Source organism: Pezoporus wallicus, unplaced genomic scaffold (genome assembly GCF_028554395.1).
Source record: "Pezoporus wallicus isolate ANWC-B61680 ecotype Strahan unplaced genomic scaffold, APGP_CSIRO_Pwel_v1 contig_6275, whole genome shotgun sequence".
Taxonomy (NCBI): Eukaryota; Metazoa; Chordata; class Aves; order Psittaciformes; family Psittacidae; genus Pezoporus; species Pezoporus wallicus.
Window position 1 is genome coordinate 2483047 of NW_026636901.1, and position 23425 is coordinate 2506471.

At 39.5% G+C, this 23425-nt stretch overlaps 1 protein-coding gene across 4 annotated transcripts in view; it reads right to left on the reverse strand.

The window, feature by feature from the left end:
• CEMIP2 (cell migration inducing hyaluronidase 2) overlaps nucleotides 1-23425 on the reverse strand; it is a 57726-nt gene that overhangs the window by 19399 nt on the left and 14902 nt on the right. For 3 of the 4 annotated variants that reach the window (XM_057402182.1, XM_057402179.1, XM_057402181.1), the window contains exons 2-10: nucleotides 19004-19340; nucleotides 14186-14326; nucleotides 13092-13653; nucleotides 10339-10508; nucleotides 9396-9584; nucleotides 6100-6269; nucleotides 2812-3021; nucleotides 2246-2451; nucleotides 1632-1701 (exon numbers count right to left, since the gene is read on the reverse strand). In XM_057402182.1, coding sequence (XP_057258165.1) covers nucleotides 1632-1701; nucleotides 2246-2451; nucleotides 2812-3021; nucleotides 6100-6269; nucleotides 9396-9584; nucleotides 10339-10508; nucleotides 13092-13653; nucleotides 14186-14326; nucleotides 19004-19328 — 2043 coding nt within the window. In that variant the 5' untranslated portion in view covers nucleotides 19329-19340. Of the gene's footprint in view, nucleotides 1-1631; nucleotides 1702-2245; nucleotides 2452-2811; nucleotides 3022-6099; nucleotides 6270-9395; nucleotides 9585-10338; nucleotides 10509-13091; nucleotides 13654-14185; nucleotides 14327-19003; nucleotides 19341-20563; nucleotides 20730-23425 lie in introns of those variants that run through there. The other variant, XM_057402180.1, reaches the window with a different exon arrangement.

Below are 23425 nucleotides of genomic sequence, written 5' to 3' on the forward strand. Positions count from 1 at the left end.
GCAACGGAGGTATATTAGAGTGGCCAGACACACAAACACTTGCTCTGACCATGCACATTCTGGTAACAGAAGAAGTGACATTTACTGGGATACACTACAGAAGCAGAAAAAGACCTTGCAGGTTTTGAACAGTACATCAAGGAAGCTTTAACTTAACCTGCAATGCTAATACAAGGTAAAGCAATATTATACAAAGCAGAAAAAATTGAAAAACATTGCACTGAATCACAGTCTAGTTTGGGATGGAAGCAACCTTAAAAGATCATCTGGTTCCAAACCTCCTGCCACACGCAGGGACACCTTCCACTAGACCAGGGTGCTGAAAACCCTATTCAACCTGGCCTAGGTTTGCTGTGCTTTGTTCTCAAACTTAGGTTTGCTTTCCTCCACTGTATGCACCTCGTTTGAGCCATGAAGAGCCAAGAGAGAAAAATGCTTTTGTAAACTTCTGAAGGAGTTTACTTGAAAACCATTACCAGTGTATCTTTGCATCACAGCACAACTTTTCTCTTGGATCTGCCTTCCTCAAGCCCACCTCCAAACTATCTGTGACTTTGGAACTAGAAGCACCAGCTTTACAGAATAGCCGTGTTTATGATGAGGCTTACATTTGTCGTGGCATGCCTACTTTGCCTGCCAGAGTCCTAGTGCTGATTGGTTTGATAAGGGTGTCCAGATCCTTCCTAGTGGTAGACAGTCAACTAGAAAAGTTTGTCCAAAAGCAAAATAAACAACCCCCCCAAAAAATCCTCCAAAAACCAAACCAAAATAATAAAAAAAAACAAATACTCCAGACCATACAAAACACAGAACAAAACTTTCTAAGGCAATTTTAATACTCTAGATATTTTAACTCATTTAAATATTTTGAATCCTGTTCTTTTAATAACAGTATTCTGTGCCTAAGAATACAATGACACACATTCATATTCTACTTCCAGCACTGGAGCCTTTGCAACAACAGCCATCTTGCCTGTTTTCCATTCCCACTGATCTCTTCAAAACAATCCACTCAAAACCATGCATGTAACAGCCTTTCATCCAGTGTAGAACATACGCCAGCCCCTCCTCCACAACGTACTGAGTAGTTCAGCTTTACTTTGCAAGCAGCTGTGACAAATGATTTGCAGTAATATAAGGCACACAACAAGCAAAACCATATCAGCAGTCAGATTGGAAAACAAATGACTAACAACTGACAATAAAAGCGTTTTAGCTGTTTCTTACACAATAAAGATTTTTTGTAGTCATTTTTCATATCAATAAATACAGCTACGGATAAATCTTCCAAAGCAGTCACACAGCAAACTCATAACAAGCTACAGAAAATACAAAGGCCTTAATATGAAATGCACTAGTTCTTTGGAAATAAAAGGATATTTGTACATATACTTATTGACAATATTGGCAGGTCTACTGACTACAAAGAGGAAGAGATCTCCTCTGTTCCAGCAACAACAAAGACTTAAATGCACACCTAGGCAAAATTGTAATGCCAGTATGCTGCCAAACTTAAAAAGAACACATTCATATATAAAAATGTATTTAGTTTTGGCAGTGTAAATGTTGCAGGTTTTACAAGTACCAGTGGCATTGAGTAGTTTATGTTAAATTACCTTCATATGCCTCACCTGTGATCCTGCTGCTGCATTATTTATAAGATGATTGTTGGGATGAGAAATCCAGAATGTCGAAACTGCCCTGAAATATTATTCCAAAAGAAGTTATTATGGAAAAAAGGTGTAACTCCTACAAAAATATCTCACTTTTGCAACAAACACATCAGAAAAAAACTAAACTGATGGCTGAAGTCATTACTTCATATATTAAAAAAAAGAAAAAAAAAAAAAAATCACACCCCACACACACATTTAGAAATCAAAAATAATTCACTCAATGCACAGTGTTTTATTTAATGCTGTTCAGATACTCTGTGCAATGATAAACTGCTTAATAAACTTCTACAAGAGATGAGTCTTATGCAGAAAAACTATTTATGACTTGAGAAAGTGCATGCCTTTACAAAGAAGATGCAGCTTTAAAAGTCTGCTGAGCAAGTACTGCAAAACACAAGTCTTCCTACAAAACAACTTATTTTTTCTCCTTAATAAAAGACTAAACACTAACTCCATTTAAGGTGTCTGTACTCTTCAAATTATACATGTTCCCATCTGTACACTGTCAAGAGATCAGCAGCAGTTCAGCTGCTGCAGCTGGTTTGATTTTTTCACCCTGAAATACTCACATGCAGTCTGTGGCTGGCACTGGGATATAACTGCCATAAACTTTATCCCTAATAATAGTACACATGCTGCTGTTTCTATCTGTAGGAAGAAGAGTGCCTGGTTTTGTGACTAGCCCAAGGTTGTGGAATAAAGTATTCCTCTGCTCAATGCCATCTTCTGTGAAGAAACAGTGACCTAGTGTGTCATAGCCAATGGTGTCCTTTATCTGCAGAAATACAAGTTCATTATGTCAGTGTCAATAGCAATTACTGTGATCTATTTGACAAGTACCCTCTAGTTTTACTATCTTGGCACAGCTGCAGAGTGAAGCTTCTGTATCAGCAGCTCAGATAATTCAAGCATATAGTTTATTTATCCCTTACAAACATACTACTGTGTCTGGAGAGCTTAGCTGCCTGGAACAATTGGTGAGATTTGTTAAAAATAAGTTAGTTTCATTTTTTCATTTATTCATTGCAATAAAAAACCATTTCTGAACTTGAAGAAGGAAGAGGACTATTTCTGCTCTAAAAGGTCTTTGTAACATTTATTTCAACGGAGTACGTTTTACTCTCCTTGCACCTACCAGCAAGCCATTAGTCGCATGAATAGTCACACATCTGGAAAAACAGTGGTGAATGGAAAGACCTTCCAGGTAAGTCTTAAAGCTATAACCTCCTTTTTCATCCACATCCCCACAAAGGTGAAAGTGAACAGGGTAACTTCCAATCTGCTGCTGGCCCATTTGCTTCAATTCCACATAGGAGAGATGAACAGATGTAAAATTCTTCAAAATCTAAAAATATCACAAGAAGTCCAGGATGAATAACCAGTATTTGCTTTTTAACCAATGGAAATTTAAGTTAATACATCATTTATACTGGATGTACAGAAGTCAGGTGTACAGTTACCACAGGCCAACACAATGAAATACAAAACAATCACTACTGTCTTGCTCAATATCCTGCCTCACAAAACAGCGTCCTTCATAAAAAAGCATAAAAGCTAAATCTGTGTGGCTAAATCAGAGCCATTTAAATCAGATATACTGTCACACTTTATTCTTTGGTCTGTATGAGCTAGCATGTTAAATATTCTTTACATACTGTCCAAATATACAAAAGCCACCCGTATCAGGGCCCGTCTATACTGAAGCTGCACCAATGTAGCCCACAGGATAGCCTGGGACAGGCTTAGCTGATGTCACAGAATAATAGAGATTCCAAAGAACCTGCTGAGATAACTAGAATCACAGAGTCAACTAGGTTGGAAAAGACGTTAATATTGTCAAGTCCAACCTTTATCCCAGGACTGCCACGTACACCACTAAACCATGGAAGATAAGGCCCTCAGTGACATTTTTCTGAACACTCCCAGGGACGGCGATTCCACCAGTTCCCTGAGCAGCCTGTTCCAAAGCCTGACCACCCTCTTGGTGATCTCCAGTTTTTACCTAGCAAAGAATACACCTATCCATGGCCATGAGCAGCCAGTTCTCCAGGAGAACATTGCAGGAGAATATATTAAAGCAATGGCAGACTACCCAATGCAGCTTCTCACCTTGATGTGTCTACAGTCTTGGAAGCTTAACTTCCCTATGCTCTCCTCCAACTGAACCTCGAGCTTGTTTGTAGGCTCTGGCAGGGGAGAACAGCTACCATATACTCTTGACCCATGAACAGTACATCTTTGTCAAGGAAATTTGTCCACTATGATGGAGTGTGCAACTCTGGGAGGGATGCACATGGAGTAGTCAGGGAGGAAGGGGACACCTGCCTAGCCAGCCAGACCAGCTAAGTCAACCTTGGCTATAAATGGAGTGACCGTTGCAGCCAGACTGCCCTCACATCCAGGTTCATACCTGGTCCAATTACCAGCTCAGCACAGGGTCAACTTTAAGCCTTCTGCTCAGCACACCGCCCAAGGAATAGCTTCTGAGAGATGCTCATATGATGTTCACTGTTCTCTCCCTTTCATTTTTCTAGTATCTAACCAGAATTTGTCTTGTTGAAGGTTGGTCCCATTGCTTCTTGTCCTATCTGCGCATCTCCAAGAATTGCTCCTGCCTGTCTGAACCCTCCTCTGCTCCTGAAGACAGCAGGAACGTCCATCTTCCCCAGACCAAACAAGGCTTGCTCTCTCAGCTCCTCCTCACTCGTCATCACCTGCTCTCAATACACCACCTTTACTGGACCCACCCTAGTGCATCTACATCATCTTTGCGAAACTGGACACAGCACTCCTGAGGAACTTCTTTATTAAGGGAGATAAGAAACTGCCTTCAATTTCACAGTAACGCTACCTAGTACAAAGTAAAAACGTAATGGAGCTGTAGCTGTAACACAGGAAAGCAGAAGTATTTTCTTCCACCTAACCTGCTATGAACACAGAAACCAAGTGCAACAGCTAAACTGCAAGTAGCTAAACTAAGAAAGAAAGCCTTTTTTGTTATTTTATTAACTTACTTGTACTGAGTATTTACTAAAACTAACCATTTTCATATGTACTTTGTTCTTAAGGGAAACTAGTAGCATGGAGTTCACCTCTTCCCTTGCACTCCTAAGGTTTGTATGCCTAAATACCAGAGGGATTGTCAGAAGCAGGCATCCCAGAAATTTCCTACTCTTAACATTTTAACAGCACTAATGCCGTCATAAAACTACAAGTAAGCATCTCTCCTCATTGCCAGTAAGCCTCCTTTATCCCACTATCCCAGTGACCATCAAAAAATCCAGAATGATCAAAACCCCTGAGGCCATTAACATTTGCTAGTACCTGCCCTCCTTCTGCTTAAGCACTGCAAGATTAACATAAACTGAAAATGCTTTTAGCTGAGGTCTAGGTTTGGCAGCAGACACCCAGCTACTCAGAACAGTCTCCTGGGAACAGTATGACAACTTTGATGACCCAAAATGTTTGTTTTCTGTTCTATCTGCCAGACATCTGAAGGGTCTGCTGTATTTGCGCTATTGTGGCAATGAAGGTCATGCTTTGCAAGATTCACAGCTTGTTATTATCTTCTTTCATTACATTATCTTAAACACAAAAGAGTGCCTTGAGCCCACCTACTTCTCTTCCACAAAACAAAAGCTGCCACACAGCAGGGAAAGGGCATATTTTCTTTCCCACCATTATGTTCACTGCTGAAAATAAAATCTGCATGCAAACATGAAAGAGAACATTAGAAAGAGAGCTTTAAACTGTGACTAGCACATAATGAGCACAAATGCATTTGCATATAAAATACAAGGCCTCAAACTTTTCCAGCATCAGTGAAGAGCTGACTGCTGCTCAATCCTTTCATCTAAAAATGTAAGTGAATACTAGTTTAGTTTCTTTAATACTACTTTTCCTCAGCTTTCTTCATGTTTATGGTAGTACAAGAAATTAGAAGCAGTTTCCTTTACATAACCTTAGTAATTAGTACTTTCCATAAAAAATAATAAGTAAATTAAATAAAAAAACACCATGGACCAGTTTCTTTCCTCTCCATGTGTCTCTAGTGCCCGATTTCAGATAAAGCACATCTCTAGGATTCAGTGCAGAAAGGCAGGGAAAGGAAGGGAGAAAAGGGAGATCAAATTTTACTTTACAATGTCACAGGATGCACATACATGGACATCACTTTTAAGGTTTAATCCCTGCCTTACAACATTGTGGAATGTGCTGACCATTTCATGCACTGATATCTCTTCCTCCAATTCTGCAGATGAAGTCTTCATAAGGTAAATCTCATTTGGGGAAAGCTGAGAATAAAGTCATTTCTACACAAAGCAGTATGAATCAATGATCTTTAATTTTTCTAAGTTTAGTGCCTTTTTCTTCTCACCATACCTTTACATGACAGCAAGCTACTTTAAAATGCTTTTCATACCTTTATATGTCCACCAAATGTATCATAATTGAAGAACTGGCACTCCTTTTCACGATAGCAGGCATCTGCTGTCTCTCCCTTGATTAAGATGTTTCTTGTAAGAACTCCGACTTCTGCCCTCATGTCCACTCCATCAATAACTTCTCCTACGTGAGGAAACTGAGGATTTTCTGTCCAAAACCAGTTTGAAGCAGGGAGGAAAAATAGAAAAAAAAAAAAAAATTGTCATTAACTAAAAAAAAAAAACAACAAACACGAAAAACCTCACATTATAAACAAGTTAACTGTAGCAACAAAACCTGTGCATTCCAATACCTTAACATGCTATTGTCTCTTAGCTTTCTTATGCTAAGGCAGAAAAACCCCACATAATTGTTAAATAATAAACATTAAGCCAGCTAACACCAAGTCCCAGACTGTGTTTGACTCTGATAGTTAAGCATCTTGCAGGATGATGAATAAAGTACACTACTCCATGTTTCCAAAACAATGCACTGCCTGCATATTTTTCATTTTAGTAAAACAATTAATCCTAAACAAATCCAAACATTTTATTTGCAAATGCATCTTAATTTCAGTCCAATAGTTTGTGAACATACAAGGATAAAGAAAAAAGATCAAAATGAATCCAATGTATCTAGAAAATTTTTGATGAAATGTGGCTGCCCTAACCCTGGCAGTGTTCAAGGCCAGGCTGGATGGGGCTTTGAGCAACCTGATCTAGTGGAAGGTGTCCCTGACCATGGCAACGGGGTTGGAACTGGACGATCTTTAGGTTCCTTCCAATCCAAAAAATTCTTTGAAACATAGATGCAGATTTGTCTTAAAAGAAAAAAGACGCTAGCTGCTTTATCTGATTTGAAGAAAAATTGAGAACTGAAAACACCTCTAGAAAATACTTAATTCAGCCCCCTCTGAAAGAAAAAAGGATTTGACCTCATAACTAATTTTGCTTTTTCCTGGATAGCTATTGTGAAGACACAAACTAAAATTAGGAAAACAAGATAAGCTGGTTTTACACTGTTTTTCCAAAGAAACAGTTATTTAATTTGTCTATGCAAACTGAGAAAATTACCTGGTCCAATAAACCTAAAAAAAAAAAAATAAAATACTTTTCCCTCTCTTTTTGTTTGTTTGCTTGTTTCTGGTTTGGGTTGGAGGTTTTTTGGTGGTTGTTGTTGTTTTATTGGGGTTTGTGGGGAGGGTTTTTGTTTGTTTAAGTTTGGTGGGGTTTTTTTTTCATTTACTGGTTCCCTGAATAAAGATTGTCTCTGTTCCTTCAAAGCTTACAAAAGGATACAAGCCTAAACTGGTCATTACCACAATATGAAGCAGAACCATGAGTGGTATTAATGCTATACCTGATGTTGAAGGTTTCAAAAGACAACAGATGTCTGTAAATGGGTCTACAATCCTTTCCTTGAAGTCTTATTCTATTGTTTCTCCCTATACTTGACCAGCATACATAGACACATAAAAAGCAAAGAAAGAGCAACTAGGCCTCCTATGAAACATTGCATTTTAGTTGTCCTACTACCAAGGGGCCAAAATAGCTAAAAACCTAGCAAAAAAATATACAAGAAATAATTTCGTAAGGTGGCAAGTTCTCTAGCACATCAAGTTTGGCATTCCATGGAAAAATCATTCTTTGTGGAATGAATATATAAGGTGGTTTGAGGATTTTTTTTCAACAGTATACATTACTGTGACAGAAGACACTTGATATTGGGGTGAAAAAAAAAACCCAAGACAGGACAGTTCATCTCCTTTAACATCTTTTAAAGATCTGTACATAGTTCACACAGCATTTATTAAAAAAAAAAAGGCCAAAATCTTTTATTTCATGCCATATTGTAAATCTTATTTAAAAAAAATCTATTTTTAAAATCCTTTAATAGTTGCTTTTTCAAAGCACATGATTTCTGTGACAAAACAGTTTCCACATACACCATTCAGTGGTGACAAAAACCTTAAACTTCATACTCCAATCTTCAAGTTAAGCTTGCTGTTTTAAATACTATACTAAATAACAAACACCTTTCAAGACACTTCAGAACAAAGCCCTCCAAGTGTCATGCTTGATGGCACTACATAAGCTCTGTGGCTTCATGCACCCAGGCATTCTCTGATGCATAAGGTAAACTCGGATACACTTTTTCCACATCTGGGGCTTCACAATGCAGCAGAACATACGTCACCCATGCTAGTGAATGCTGTGGGATGAAATCACACTGCAAAGTGCACCAACAAACTGGCAGTCCCTTAAGACATGGAAGAACATGAAAGTTTGAGGGCCTTTACAGAAAACTTCCATGAACGGAGGAAGAGGAGAATAGTTTGAAGAAGAGAAACATGGACCCAACAGAGGTGAACGGGACAAAAACCTGATCCTGAAGAGCACTGGTTAGCTGCTGCAAACTAACTGCAAAATACCGCTAATTAGTTTCTGCTGCAAAGTGATTCTGCTGCCCATCAGAAGGGAACACCAGCTTAAGACTTGAGGCTGGTGGGACATCTGGGTAGAGGGCCCTGGTGTGGAGGGTGGGCATGGAATGGCAGAAGGAAAACACAGATGCTAGCAGAGCTGGGGAGCCAGTCCCATGGGAGGCTCTTGTGAAGTCAAGCAAAATGACTCAGATAATAAAAAAGGAAACAGTCAACAACACACATGACCATTTTGCACATATCACGCCCAAAGGAAAAACAGACTGCAACTGCTCAGGGATATCCTGTGTGAGCAGAAGCCTAGAAGTGCCACTTATTTCATAACCATTCTGCTGATGGGGTGTGGAGAGGGAACTGCGGGAAGGGGGAGGGTGAAAAGAGACAGGTTCAAAGATTGCCAATTTCATTTTTCTTCCTTTTTTTTTTTAATCTTCTTTCTCCAGAAAAAATTATAATGGTAACACTTGAAAAGATGGGAAGGGCACTAAAGGCAAAGGAAGCGGTAATGACCACAACACCCATTCAAGCACGTATAAAGAAACCTAGTGAAAAGACAGAAAGTAGCCAAGAAAGGAAAACAAGCATAATCCTCTGGGAAGAAAACTAAAGCACTCAATGAGCCTAGGAAGAAATGAGAAAGAAAAGTTAGTATGATAAGCTGTGAGGCGGACCTGACATGATACAGAGCAATTTGTCAGCAAGAAGCACCCATTCCTGTATACAGCAAAAAAGACAGACAGAAGCAGGCGAAAAGGCTGCTCTTCACTGCTCCCACTGAAAGGAACTGGCTGGAGTGTGCTACTGTGACTACTTAATTCACACAGATCTTCAAGTGGTGACTGCTCGCGTACCTTTGACTTTGACCTGATATCTGGTACACTCGGGGCAGGGAAGAAGGGTGAATTCCTCTGTCTGATACATTGAATAGTCTGTGCTTGCAACCACAATCCGCTCTCCAGGACCCCAACCACTAACATCATCCAGAAGATTCAAAATCACTCCACCTACAGCTTCCACCTGGAAGCCTGAAATTGGGACACCTAAGTAAAAAAAAAACAAAAACAAAACAAACAAACAAACAAAAAAACGAATAAGGCAAACACAATATAAGACTATATTCACCTTTATATGAAACCATTGCCAAGAAGGTACTAACAGAATATGCATGAGATTTCACCAGCTCCAAAGCCCTCTAAAGTACAGTTCTGCTCTGAAACATGCCCATGTGAGATACCATTACAGACGGTTTATTTGGCTGACCTTAAATAAAACAAAAGGAAAAGACGAAACTAACTATGAATTTAAAAAGAAAACAAAATAATGAATATCATATGGCAACAATCTGCAGGTCCAGCTACCAATTTGGTATGCAAAAAGTTGCCTGAATTTCAGCATCAAACAGCAACAGAATAAAACACTTTACCTAGCTTCTACCAAGTTTTCTTTTAAGGATCATAACATATCAGAACCTTAGAGTTAAAATACATGACTGACAAATTGCTAAAAGAAAAATACCAAACTCTTTCAGCATTCTGTAAGATTCTTTATCTAAATATATTTTAAATGAAGATTCAATGTTATGCTGTTCACACCCTGTATACAAATAGATTGAGAAATAGGTTGTACTGAAAAAGAACTGTGTTCTTACACTTCATTCATAGTAAGGAAAACCAAAAATACATCTTACAGCAGGACTCAGAATATTAAACTGTAAGCAAAAGCCCTAGCAATAAAGTATATACAGTACTTTTTACTTCTTCCCCAACTGCAGGATTTCACAAGACACTTTCCTACCATCGTTCCATTCACTGTAAGCTCTCACAACAAACTTCTGACCATCCACTGTGAAAAATTCTTTCTGAGCAAGAGCTTTCCCACCGGTGCTGTGATTTTCATAGTTTCTCACTGATTCATTACAGGAAGAATTTCCACCACCTATGACACCAACAAAAGCCCAGGCTTGCCTGTGAAAAACAAAAATAAATATTCAAATACAATGGTCTTCACAAATTCTTCACAAACAGGTAAAGGACAAAAGAAGGAGCACAGAAGTCATAAATAATTCTTAGTCTGCTCTTCCAAATTAATTTTTAAATGTAACTTCAAAATGCAGAAGAAAAATGGGCAGGCCTCATTGAAAAGAAATGTAACTGGATATCCTACATACAGATTGTCAAATACAAGAGCTCTTGATGGAGAAGACTTTAAGGTAGGTTTTTAGCACAACATTCAACAAGATTCACTTTTTCCAAAAGCAAATTGCAAGAGATGAGGACAGAAGTGATACAGAATCCTACTCCCACACAGCTTTACTGGGGCACAGAAGGACTAGGAGCTAATGCCAATGTTCCTGCTACATCCTGCAGCCTTGACGGCATGGTGGCCAGGGTCCCAGGAGACATACCATGTGGGCATTGGGTCTGGAGAGATGAACACCACCATCAGCAGCTGCCAGCAATCACTGTACTGGACAGGCAACACCTTTTCAACCTTTCAAGATGCTCAGACCCAGGAAACGAACCGCATACTGTTAAACAACCTTTGCATGAGGGATCATCCTCGCAATGTTTCTGAAGGCTGAGACCAAGGGGTTTTAGTTCCCCCACCTTGCTGGCACCAGCAGGGATGCTCTGCTCAATGCATCAAAGTTTTTGTAAAAGAAAAAATCCAAAATAACCACATGCCACTAAGTTCAGAAAACAAGACTATTTTGCTTTCCTTTACTGCTCTGTAATGCCATAATTGTGTAGAGGAAACAGTTGAGGTCATCTATTAAAAAGCTGAAAAATTTTGCATCATTTAAGTTGAATCACCCCATTTGAAAACAGTGTCTGCTAGCTGGACTGTAGTTTGTTGCTAATGATTGATTCAGAGGCAGATACTAAAACCACCTTCAATTCAGCTGCCTTTATTTCAGTCCCCTCATGATGTTCTGACGATTCGGATTTAAAAGGCCAAATGAAACTGTTTAGAGTTAACCCGTTCATAGGAACAGTACATACTGGGACAGCTTTTCAGTAGCAGCAGCAAACAAGCTGAACATTTCACATACCAGCATTTAAAATAAGCATCAAGATACTTAAATGCATGCAGGAAGAGGCAGAAGATGAGAAGGATGAGAGAGTATTCACCTCCATGCCAAAATCCTCCTTCACTAGCTTTACAGGTTTAACAAAATGACCCTGCTTTTCCTCAGTAAGCACTTAAGAGAGCTTCTCCCTCATCTTCTGTGGCAGAACAAGACAATTTTATGTGCTTAAAGAGCTTCTACCAACTAATGCAAAGATACAACAACCAGTTCAGCAGAGAAGGAAGAAAGGTTGCTTCTTCCCAGCTGCAGGCTGCAGAAGTTCCTCATATCAGACAAGCTGGCATGGAGGTCATGAGCAGAGATGAACACCTGAAATCCACACCTCCAGGTCAGGTCATGGTGGCTGAACAACCACCACACAGGCTTCATTGCTTTCAGAAGCTGGTACTTACCACAGGTCTCAGCACCTCTGCCCAAACTGCTTCAGAGGCAGTGCTGCAAGCACTTTCCATCCCATGACCACATACCTACATCAACCACTGAAAGAAACATGCTCCTGATGAGAAGAGAGGTCAGAGCATGTCATCCTGACTGACGCCACAGTCCGCCTCTGCCAAAGCAGAGGGAGGAAACTGACTGGAACCCAGATGCTGAAGGACAGTGAGGGATAAGAACAGAACAGAAAAACTAAACAACTGATTTCCTGGAAATAGTGGAAAATAGAAACAGGTTATCCAACACCATCTTAACGAAAGCTGAAGAATGAACCAACACCTAGTTTGGAGAGTTGATGTCCCTTTCATTTGTATTCCAGCCCTGTGCAACACAAAGCCAAGCTCAGAACATGCACCGCAAAACGTCAGTTCCAACAACTGGATGAATGGCATGGCAGTTAAGTTTCCTGATTTAATAATTCCTATTACACTTCTTCTACTGTCCCACCATCCAAAACCTAACCAACTGAAGAGAAGGGTCAAAAGATGCAGAAACACCTTACAAGTGTAATTCAGTAGCAAAGTATTTTTACAGATCAGTTCCCCTGCAGAATCAGTGGAGGGGTTACACACTTTCATTTCAACAGCACATAAGTATAAATAAGATGCCATTTGATACACAGGATTAGCATCTCTCCCCTGTATTCAGCTGGCCTTTCATTTGCTGCTCCTCCAGACATAGTCATATGCATTAAAAGCTTCACCTAGCAACTGTTTTCTGTGTGTCTGAATGAGAAAAAATTCCTTGTTGCACGTTTGAATTTCTGCTAAGAACAGTGAACAAGACCAACTACAAGCAAGTAATAAAATCTATCAGACACACACCTAAAAATATCAGTCTCTCTGCTATCAAACTACCGCACACTGAATACTACTCTCTACTGCTGCAGTACTACGTACAACACTGAGAATCCTGCAGAGACTTTAAGAACAGACATCACTGAAGTTTAATGAATGCCTGAAAGGTGGCAGAATCAATATCAGATCTAATCTTCACTTAAAAACGGAAATAAACTACTTACCTGTAACTCAATCCTCTGACAAACTTACTTCCCAGAAGATTTTGAATAGTCACTCTGGTTTCCTCCAGTAGATTTTTAGCAGCTGAATCTCCTACAGCAATAGCAACAATGCGACCAGGACTTCCATTTTTCAGCAAGTTCTGGAGCTTCAAGCTGTCTTCTGAAAACTCATGAGTGTCAAACTTCAGCACTTCCAAAACCTCTGCTGTGTCCTGATCAATCACTCTCACATTTAGTCCTCGGGAAAAATTCTTTTTAAATGAATAATGACCATAGGCCAGCCCTGAGAAATACATAGTCTTTGATAGAAGAGTCCATGATAACTTCTGGTGCCCGTGTAACTCCAGTGTTCCTTCAGGGCCCACACCAATAAATTTTTGGCCAAATTCTGGCACATCAGCACCTTCGTTTGACTTCCCATACAAAATAATAGTTGCTTTGGATTTATAGCGGCATTTCTCTGCTCCAACATGAAGCATTCCACCATCCTTTATCAGGATAAATCGAGTTCTCAAGGTAATATTTTTAGAACCTTCTTTATCATCACCAAATACAAGTAACCCTAAAGGAGAAAAAAAAAATAAAAATTCTGTAGGTCAAACCAAAATTGCAACAGACTTAGAGAACCAGGTTCTGCAATAAGGAGAACAGAAAAACTACAGGTTTTTTTCCCACATTCATGAATTAAGCTGTTATACTCTTATACATGTTTAAGAATATCTGGGGAAGTAACTCCTACCTATTGTGATTATCTAAGAATTTGGCTGGTTTATTCCTATTTTTTTCTGACATTTTCGTAGAATTACTAACATACAATGACCATTAGAAGACAATCAGATCTACAAGAAAGGCTACTACACAAGTCTTGTTTTACTATGTCCTACAGAAAAGCATGTCAATGCTCCATTGAAAATACTCTACAGTGCTCATTCATCTTTCTAATGGTATTCCTGCTCTGGTAGCAGGCTAGAAAGCAAAAGCAGGGAACTGCTCAGTAAGCTGCAACATAAAATTCCAACACATTTTTCATGTAATCACAGAAGTAAAAACTATGCAGTAAACTGAAGCATGATGTTGGTCTAGCCATTTCATACCTCCATCCTGTATAACTATGGAGTGTACTGTAGCGTCTGAGTTCAGACGAAACAAATCCCCTTTTTTGATAAAAACTCTCTTTTCAGGATCTTTTCCAGGGCTCCAGTTTTTAAGACGAGGATTTTGATCAGGACAGTTCTCTGCAATACAATGTGAAATTCAGCTTTTAAAAACCATGCATCACCATATCAATCAAGGCAGCATTACGATAAACACAAGCAAGGCAGAGTCAGTCACCCACAAAGGATTACAGCTCCTCTTGTGGCTACAATACTGCAGCCACTGCTACTGTTTGTATCTGAGCAGCCAAAAAGATACCTAAAAGGTGGCTACACTCTCAAGGGTGGAAGGTGTTCTTACATTGAATTAAACTACTGGTAAGCACAGACTGAACTGTCAATGTATACTGTTGACAATAAATACTTTCAAACCCCATCTGATTATTTCAAGATTTTCTATATCACCTATAATAAAGGATGATGAGAGGTAAGTGGGAAGAACTCAGATCCACAGAAGTCACACTGAGCACTAGGTCTTCTAGACCAGGTACCTAGGCCAACTAACATGGATGCGAAACATCTAAATGTATCACCTACCTCAAGACCTCTGCCTATGTGAGAAAGGCTGATCCTTTCTTGCTTTTACGTATCCAAATCACTTCTTTCAACATAGGTTTGCAGGTAAGGGATAAAGAGGGACAAGACATCCTTAGTAAATTTAGTATAACACCTTACTGGTTAGAGCAGTTTCCTGGGAGACCAGACATTTGGGTCTAAACTCATAGTTTGTACTCAGGACGGCAGCTTAAGTATCAGGATACAAACCACACGAGAGCAGTGACACTTGCAGTCCTTGCTGGAACCCTGCAGAAGGTCTGGCACTAGTCAGGCAATAACATCATACTACGAGGCCAGAAAAGGAGAAGCAGCAGCAAGAAGTGACAGTGTTGCGTGATTTCAGATGAAGTTACAGTAATATAATATTCAGAACAGGCACATCTTTAGCATATTAAGCAGCTGAGTAATGCAGCAGCATAGGCATACTACAAAAGCAGAAACAGGAAGCATATTCCTTGGATTTTCTTAACTGAAAGTCAGACTGAAAATATTTTTCTTAAGAAAAAAACAAACAAAAAGATGCCAAAACAAACAGGTTAGCAGCCAGACTGAGAGTAACAGTCAAAATAGCCTTTTCACATCTTATCTTTTGGAGAAAGACACCCACTCATGTGCTATGCAACTTTGGGGGCAAAAACCTATTAGCAATAGCCCATTCTTGCACAATCCAAAGAAAGCGAAACCTATCCACAAGTTTAACACAAGCCAGCTTTAGTTTTGCTGACAGAAATGTTTTTCCTTTGGTGTTACTCTCCACATTTCAAACCTTTTCCAACTCAGGAAACCCACATAAACCAAGATTTGACTACCAGTGGGAAAAATATAGCAGAACTGCATAAGGTCAAAAGACATCCAAGTAGCAATATAAAAATAAAACCAAAGGCAAATCTTTTGGGGGGATCCCAAGAAGACAGCATTTGGAAAATTAAATTCAACACACAAGGGAAAGCCAAGAAGCACTGCAATCAGCAAGACTGCTGAGCACTCACTGGAAAAATTCAAGTCTCTTGCCTGACTCATGCAGCCCCTTCCCCCAGACACCACACACGCGCACTGTGAAGAAAGTCATATTTCCTGGCTGGCAGCAAAGGGCAATGTGAGGAAACCATGAGTCAGCAACCTGATGATTTCTGCTTAGTGTGATTCACGGGAAAGAAGATCTAGTAACTGTAAATTTTCCTGCTGAGTCAGAAAGAAGAGGTATAGCACAATAGCTAAGAAAACTGTACCTAGTGTACATAACAATCCAGCAAGGAAGCCATCAGCATCAGAGGTAGGCACTCCTGTAATGCAAGCATGCTTCTGAAGCACGGTAGATCAGCTTTTTAGCAAGCAGATCAGATGTGCTCAGCAAATGTATTCTGTAATTCTCCATTAGCAGTTGCCGTGTGGTGCAGGGAAACATCAAGGATCTAGTACTTCACTGTATGTTACCTCTGAAATTACTGATTAGATTTTACAGACCACAGTCATTTCCCCTACAATTACAGTTAAATGAAAACAGAAGCACAGACAAGAAAATGTTAGGTAGTTATGGCCTTGCCAACATAACCACTCCTCCTGAAAATTTTGGAAGTCAAGCCCTTGCTTCAGAGAATTTTTGTAAAACTGGGTAAGCTCTCCTTAATAAGAGACAGCTTCTAGTAAGACTTGTGGGGTGGGCAGAGAAGGCAGTGAGATTTTTACTAATGGTGGAAGGAAAAAAAGAAACAAACCCAAACCAAACAAACAAAAAAACCCACACCCTGAAAAATAATTTTAAAGTAATTCTAGAACCTTCCACATGCTGCAGCAAGGATATAAAATCTGACAAAAGAAAAGGGAAGAAACAGTTCTCAAGATGTAGTTAAACAGTTGTTTTCTACCTGCTTAGCCACCAAGTCTGGAGATTTTAAGGCCTCTGGGAAAAAGTTATCAGTGTTCCATTATGCTCAGCAGAAGTTTATCACAGTTTGGCAGCTAAATCTTCTGAGGATCCTGTTTACCCTGGTCAAGATCCAGCTGAGAGCTGCAAAGGCCAGGCAGAACTTTTTCCCCAAAACTTCCTCAGCTTGTCATCCTGACCCTGAAGTACAAGCCCCTGGAAATGGGGAAGGAAATTGCATTTCCAGTGCTCTCCCTGGATCTCTAGCGTTCAGGACTCCTTATTAAAAAAGATGCTGACAGGAAGATAAAAGCAAGGAGGAAAAAGCCCGGCTGACAGGCAGGAACAGAAATGCCGACAAGTATCATTTTCCCTTTGGGGAAGGTATGCCGGAGGTTTAGGATTTAAACGCAGTTACTACCAAGTCTCACATTCCCTCCACTGTCTTTTAAAACAGCTATTAAGAGTACTGACAATATATGGATTTCCAATTAGCCCTTAAGAACACACCTGGCTGGAACTGGTGGCATTGGATGCAGTACTGCATGTGCCAAGTTGGAGCTGAGCATACTGACATTTCAATCTGTTGGGAAACTCTTGGGGGAGTTGCTGCAACAATACTGCAAGATGAAAATTTCAGCCAGAGTTTCCTCAGTGCCTGTAAGAGTTTCTCTTGTGTCAGTGTTTCCAAAGGATTCTATAGGTGCATGTTGGAGATTTTTTAAAGGAGAACACCAGGAAATTTCAGAAAGACAATGGCAAAATTAATGCTGAAAACTGGCCTGAACTCTCATCAAGAAGCAGTGGGAGACAGAAGAAAAGCAGCTAGTTAAGTGCTAAATCCTTAGCCCTTATGCAAGTCCTTACCATAGACAAAAAAAAAAAAAAAAAATCCATTGTATGACAGCAACTTTTCCTGCAACATCCTCAGTATTCCTGCTCTCACCCCCCTTTCTGCTGTGATCCATCAACCACATGCTGCACTCAGTGCAAAAAAAGCCACACAATTCAATGCCTCTGGAATGAGCTACTGCAGATGAAGCAAAACCATTCCCAAAACCACTTACACTAAAAAGCAAAAAGGCAAGCCAGCTCTTTCACATCTTTTTCACATCTTCACAGCTTTTAAAGCATAAAGGGACCATTATTTTATGTATCCCACAGCACAGGATAACACTCCACTACTTCCAAAAACCATCATTAAAATCTACAAATTTAGTTAATTAAAAGTTAAAGTCTTGGTAGCAAAACAGAAAGGTTTCCCCCAAAAAAGTACTTCCCAGAGTCAACTGGCTAAGACACCCTTCAGTTTCCTCTGGAACTTGGCTGTTAACTGAAGTACTTACTGTAGTAAGTGTCCCTGTTACCATGATCTGAAACAGAACATGGCAGTAACTTTCCATTTACTTCCCCCCTCACACATTTTTTTGTTTTCCTTCATAATTATTAGAACTCAGTAACTTCACCCAAGAACAGATCTCCACAACCCATCCCCAAGAGTGCTGTGGTGGGATGTGTGCATTCATTTTATACTGTCATCTGAGATCTTCAATTGATTATCTGATTTGTTCAGGCTGTGTTGCATTGACTTTGGAAACAGAATCTTTTGATTTACTATGCCAAAAGCCACTGAGGAGTCTTCAGTATATTCTGTTGCAATAGCCAACAGTTTCAATTCAAAGCTCTGTTTAGTTTTTAGAAACCCAACTTCTGCCTTAAAAAAAAACCAAACCACATCAACACAAAACTGCAACATGGTCCAAACTATACCATTAGCTACTGCACCTCACAGCAACTCCTAGCACTATTTGTCCAGATGGATGTACACTTACTGATCAGTGGTTAATCGTATCACCTGCTCATGCTTTATAACCACTGAAACATTTGGTAGGTTTTCCAAATTCCATGAAAATTGTCCAGTTTTCTAAGATAAGCTGAAAAAAAAATCAGGGCTAGTAGATCAAAAATTTGTGTATAAACAAAGCAAATACACACTGTTTGTATAAGTGTCAGAGATTTTTAAATGTTTTTACTTGAACACTCTTTTACTGCCTTCCATAGTTACTCCTTCAACAGACAGGATTTCATTTTGCCTGCAATTTGTGAACAGATCAGACAAATTCTTCTGCAGACAAAAACAATTACACCGATACAACATTTATGCTTCTTTCCCCTCACCAGTAGTCTCCGTTTACTGCTATGCTCTTCTCAGCCCTAAAACACCGCTTCCCTTCCTGTTAAACTGTAGCAAGAATCCTATTTTTGCAGTTCTAACACTCATCTTGATGTTTTATTATTCTAACTTCTAGGGTGATTTTGTTCAGAAAAGAACTTACCGTCTGGAGCATATTTTGAAGCTATTCCCAAAAAAATCCCCAGTGCAACAAAAAGTGAAAGGCTAGAAACGGCAAAGCAAATGAGAGTATTTTTATGCCTGTTGGCTTCTGCCTGGCGGCGGTGCTGATTGACTGGTAAGGGTGGGAGTCTTGCCCGGGCTTCTTGTCTTGCAGAGGTAAATTCAGCTGCAGCATGGCTCTGTGAGGGCGGTGGGGGACGGAGAGGAGCAATTCTCCCTGGGACGTACCCTGAAGACCTGTGACTGCTCCCGTTCTGAGGCCGGAGGAAAGCAGGGGAGCTCCCCCTGATATCAGTGTCTTGCATGTTACAAAGTCACTGGAACACACACATACAGGGGAAAAAATAAGAGACAGGTTTTCAGAATACAGAGCACAATATATACAGGAAAAAGAAACAAAACAAAAAAGACACTTTAAGCCACATGCCATCCTAAGAAGAACAGCCACTGAAACTGTGGCTAGTTACACAGTATCACTCATTTGCTAATGATCATTTGCCATGGTGTAACAGCTTGAAACAACAGTCTATCTATTTTCAACAAAATTAAACATAAAATCACCTGGTATGGGAACACAGTACACAGCACAGACCAATTCTTCATAGTTCCACTATGTATTTTTCACAGTGTTTCCACAATTAACTTGTATTATGCGACTAATAAACAAGGCGAACAACGAGAAAGCTAGCAACCCCTTGCTCCCCAGAGTTATGCAAAGAATGCCTAGATGTATTTTTTCTGCATGCAGAAGCTGAACAAACTCCTCATTGTTTTACTTTGTGGAAAAAAAACTGAAAGAGACAAGTCCTCCTTCCACACTGGAAGCAGTAAAAAAGCATTTATATTTAATACATAAAATATCAAACACAATTTTATTTATACTCACACTGATGACCCTTTGTCAACACTTCTGAGTAGCTGAGGCATACAGAGCCTGCAAACTCTTCATTAACACACAGTGAGATCTGATTGCTAGTAAAGGTGCATCAGGAACGGTCCTGTAAAAGTCATCTGCATCTTGTTCAATAAACCTTGTGGTTTTTCTCGTTGCAGAGATGCCTGGATCTGGACACAAAGGCTGGAAGCAACATGACCACTCTAGATCTCTGTACCTATCACCAAGAAGTGTGTGCAACTTTTATTTACTGGTATTGTTATGCTTTCCTTACTGGTTGCTTCAGAAAAAGACAAACACATCACTGCCCAGGCAGTCCTTGCCAGCACTTCCAACCCACCACTTTTCTGGTTTAAGAGATGCAAAATTGGATCTGTTTTTTGTCTTTCTGGTCAACTGCGCTGTATTGTATGGAGTATTCACAAAGCTGGCATGGGATTTTTAGCTTTGGGTGAGTTGTTTTTTTTTTGTTTGGGGTTTGTTTGTTTTTTTTTTTTTAACATTTTTAAGACATGGAATTTTTTTGAGAAGTCTGCTCAAGTTTCACCTAACTGAAACTCAACTTTCTAAACTAAATCCTGAATGGGATTTAGGCATTGGTCATGTGTATTAAATAGCAAAATGAATTAGGAAAATAAAACCTACCAGTAACAGAAAAAAATAAAGATCCCCTTTCTCTTCCATTAACAAAGGGAAGTCTGAGCTATACACTGAAGTGCCAGGCACGATGGTGAAAGAGAAACGTGACAACTGTAATCTTATTCTGAGAAGTAGCAAAGAAGCCTTTTGTCTCACATGCTGCAAAATTTGATAGTTCAGTTTCAAGGCAAGAGTGGTTATTATAGAACAAGCCTGGATTACCCTTTTATGGCAGACAATGCACCTCCAGATGTATGCACCATGACAATAAAGGCACAGAAACATTAACTGGAGTAAGCCACCCCAGTGTGCAAAAATCATGCCAAGTCTTCCAGCAACGTTTCTTGCACCTGTTGTAGCAAATTGATTTTCACCATTCTCCTTTCTGTTATTTGAGAAACTATTCCCCAAACCTAATCTTCTGCTCTCAAACTTAACTGCCCAATGCATTATGAGCACTGTGGAACAGCTTGCTTTCAACACATGTAAAAGCTTTTACACTCAACCAGTCATCTTCCAGCAGTGAAAACTCAATAATTTCTATGTTTTAAAAGTGGTGTTAAAAGCCGAAGAGAGAATGAGCTTTTTGACTACTCCAAAAGACAGTTATTTATGTCAAACTGAAACAAATAGTTAAATATCTTTCTGATTCAAAATTTAAAGAACTCTGATCCAGCACTGAGATTATTTTTTCATGGTTTGCATCCTCAACTCCTTAAACTTGTTTAGAAAGTTTTCAGTTATGGCCTTTATCACACTGACAAAATAACTACAGAGTGTTCCTCATAACGTGCTACAAAGAGTTAACGTGTTTTTTAATTGCTTAGCTATATCAAATAAATCCAGAATGCAAAACTTGACTTTTATAAAATGGTTTTACAATTTTTCTTACTGAGGCCTCTTACAGTACTGCTAGTCCTTTAAAGAAAAAAACTGATTCATTACAAGACATCGAAAACACTTGTGTCATATTTCAATAAACTTATGTTTCGTACAAAGCATTCCGCCTTCTTTGCAAGCCTCATTCTGCAAACTGCGAAAGTTTTCCAACAATCCCACTCAAGTGCAAACACAGGTCAACCCAAGGACGGGTGGAGAAGAGTCTGCAAAACTAGTGTCTTACCCACCACAAAATAAAAACAATGAAACAAAGCCAGAAGGAGATACTTAGCACAATTAAAAGATTTGCTACAAAATTTTCAATTACAACAGGAGTAACCATTTCAACACTTCCTTCCCTCTTCCTGTGTTATCTGAAATTCTCGAGCCAAAAGAAGGATCTTTCTAACCCGTAAAGCAGCTACTGGCTTTTCTTTAAAGTTAAGACTTGTTGATAATCTGATTCAAACTACCGACTTCTTTTACTTTTTTTATTTCCAACTCTGTGGAACTCTTCAGATACTACCCCACAAATGTAAGTGTAGCAATAGGCTATATGGCCTGTTATGTCCAGGAGAGTACAGTTATTTGGTTACACAAATATAGTTAGAGAAAAATGGAGGAGACAAACAAATCAAAACCATTTAAACCATACAAATACCACATTTCTTTGCAAGTTCCCATGCACCTGAATTTGTCCGTATGTTCCCATGCACCTGAATTTGTCCATATAACACTTTTTCTTGCTGCATCCAATGGAAACACAAGGAAATGGAAACGTTGACATCAAAGACCCCAGGAGACCACTTGCAATTCAAAACACCAGAGAGGACTGCTCTTGTCCCCAGGATCTCCTAAACCCACAGAAGAAGGAGGTCTCCTAGAGGAGCATATAATCTGAGCATCTCCTCCTGATGGTGCAGTCCTACACAAGAACACCACTACTTCTACAAACATACTGTAAGTATGCAGAGGAATTGCAGTATTTTACTTTGCAGCTTGCTTCTGAGTGATTTCAGTAAAAGTCAAGTTCTTGCACAATACACAACTCATGAGAAGCCCACAGGAGAAGGGAAAGAGACAAGAAGTCAGTATTAAAAAGCTCCTAAGTAGCCACAACTACTAAATAGAACGTGGTATAAAGCAAATTTCTAAACTATGACATGTACACCTTTACAAGCCTCCAAGCTGGTGAACTACAATGGAGGCACTAATTTCAGGACAGCGTTTCAAGTGCTTCAGAAGCCCTCAGTTCAAAATAGTTATACAGACACTAATCCGTATAAACCTGCTACTTACCATGCCATTCAGACAGCCTTCTATCTCAGTATTCCCAAACATCTTGCCCTTCAGCCTCCAACAGGGTATTGTGCAGTAATTACAAATCCATTATTCACCACAGCTTTTAGTCAGGAGCACATGTAAGTATGTGCTTCTAGTTTACCACTACCAGGGAAGCTCAGAGCACACAGATTTGGCTAGAGCATTTCAGATGCTTCAGCCCAGTATGTACTTGTTACCACCTGTCTGCTGGACAGCTACACTATTTGCAGGTCCCTCTTTTGCAAGACAGCACTACTCCACACAATGCAGTTGTCTGCTTATGCACCCCTTCCCACAATATAAGCAAGCATGCAGTTCTCATACTGATCACATGAACCAATCCAGTTTAAACCACCTTAAAAAAAAAAAAAAAACAACATTATTTGCACATCATCTAAGTAAAAACAGAGATTACCTTCCAATCCAGCTCTGACAACAGAGCATCTGATCTGTGTGGACAGCAAACCCTAGCAGGCAGACAGCACCAAGCCACTGAACAGGCTGCAACATCTCCAGTCTCCTCATGTATTCCTTCACCGCTTTTAACTTGTGCCACTACTACACACTCATACAAGCCTCAAACTTACTTTAAGGATGCATAGTCCACAAGTCTTAAAAATAAAAGGAAAAACAGACAAAAAAACAAAAACCAAAACCAAAAGACCA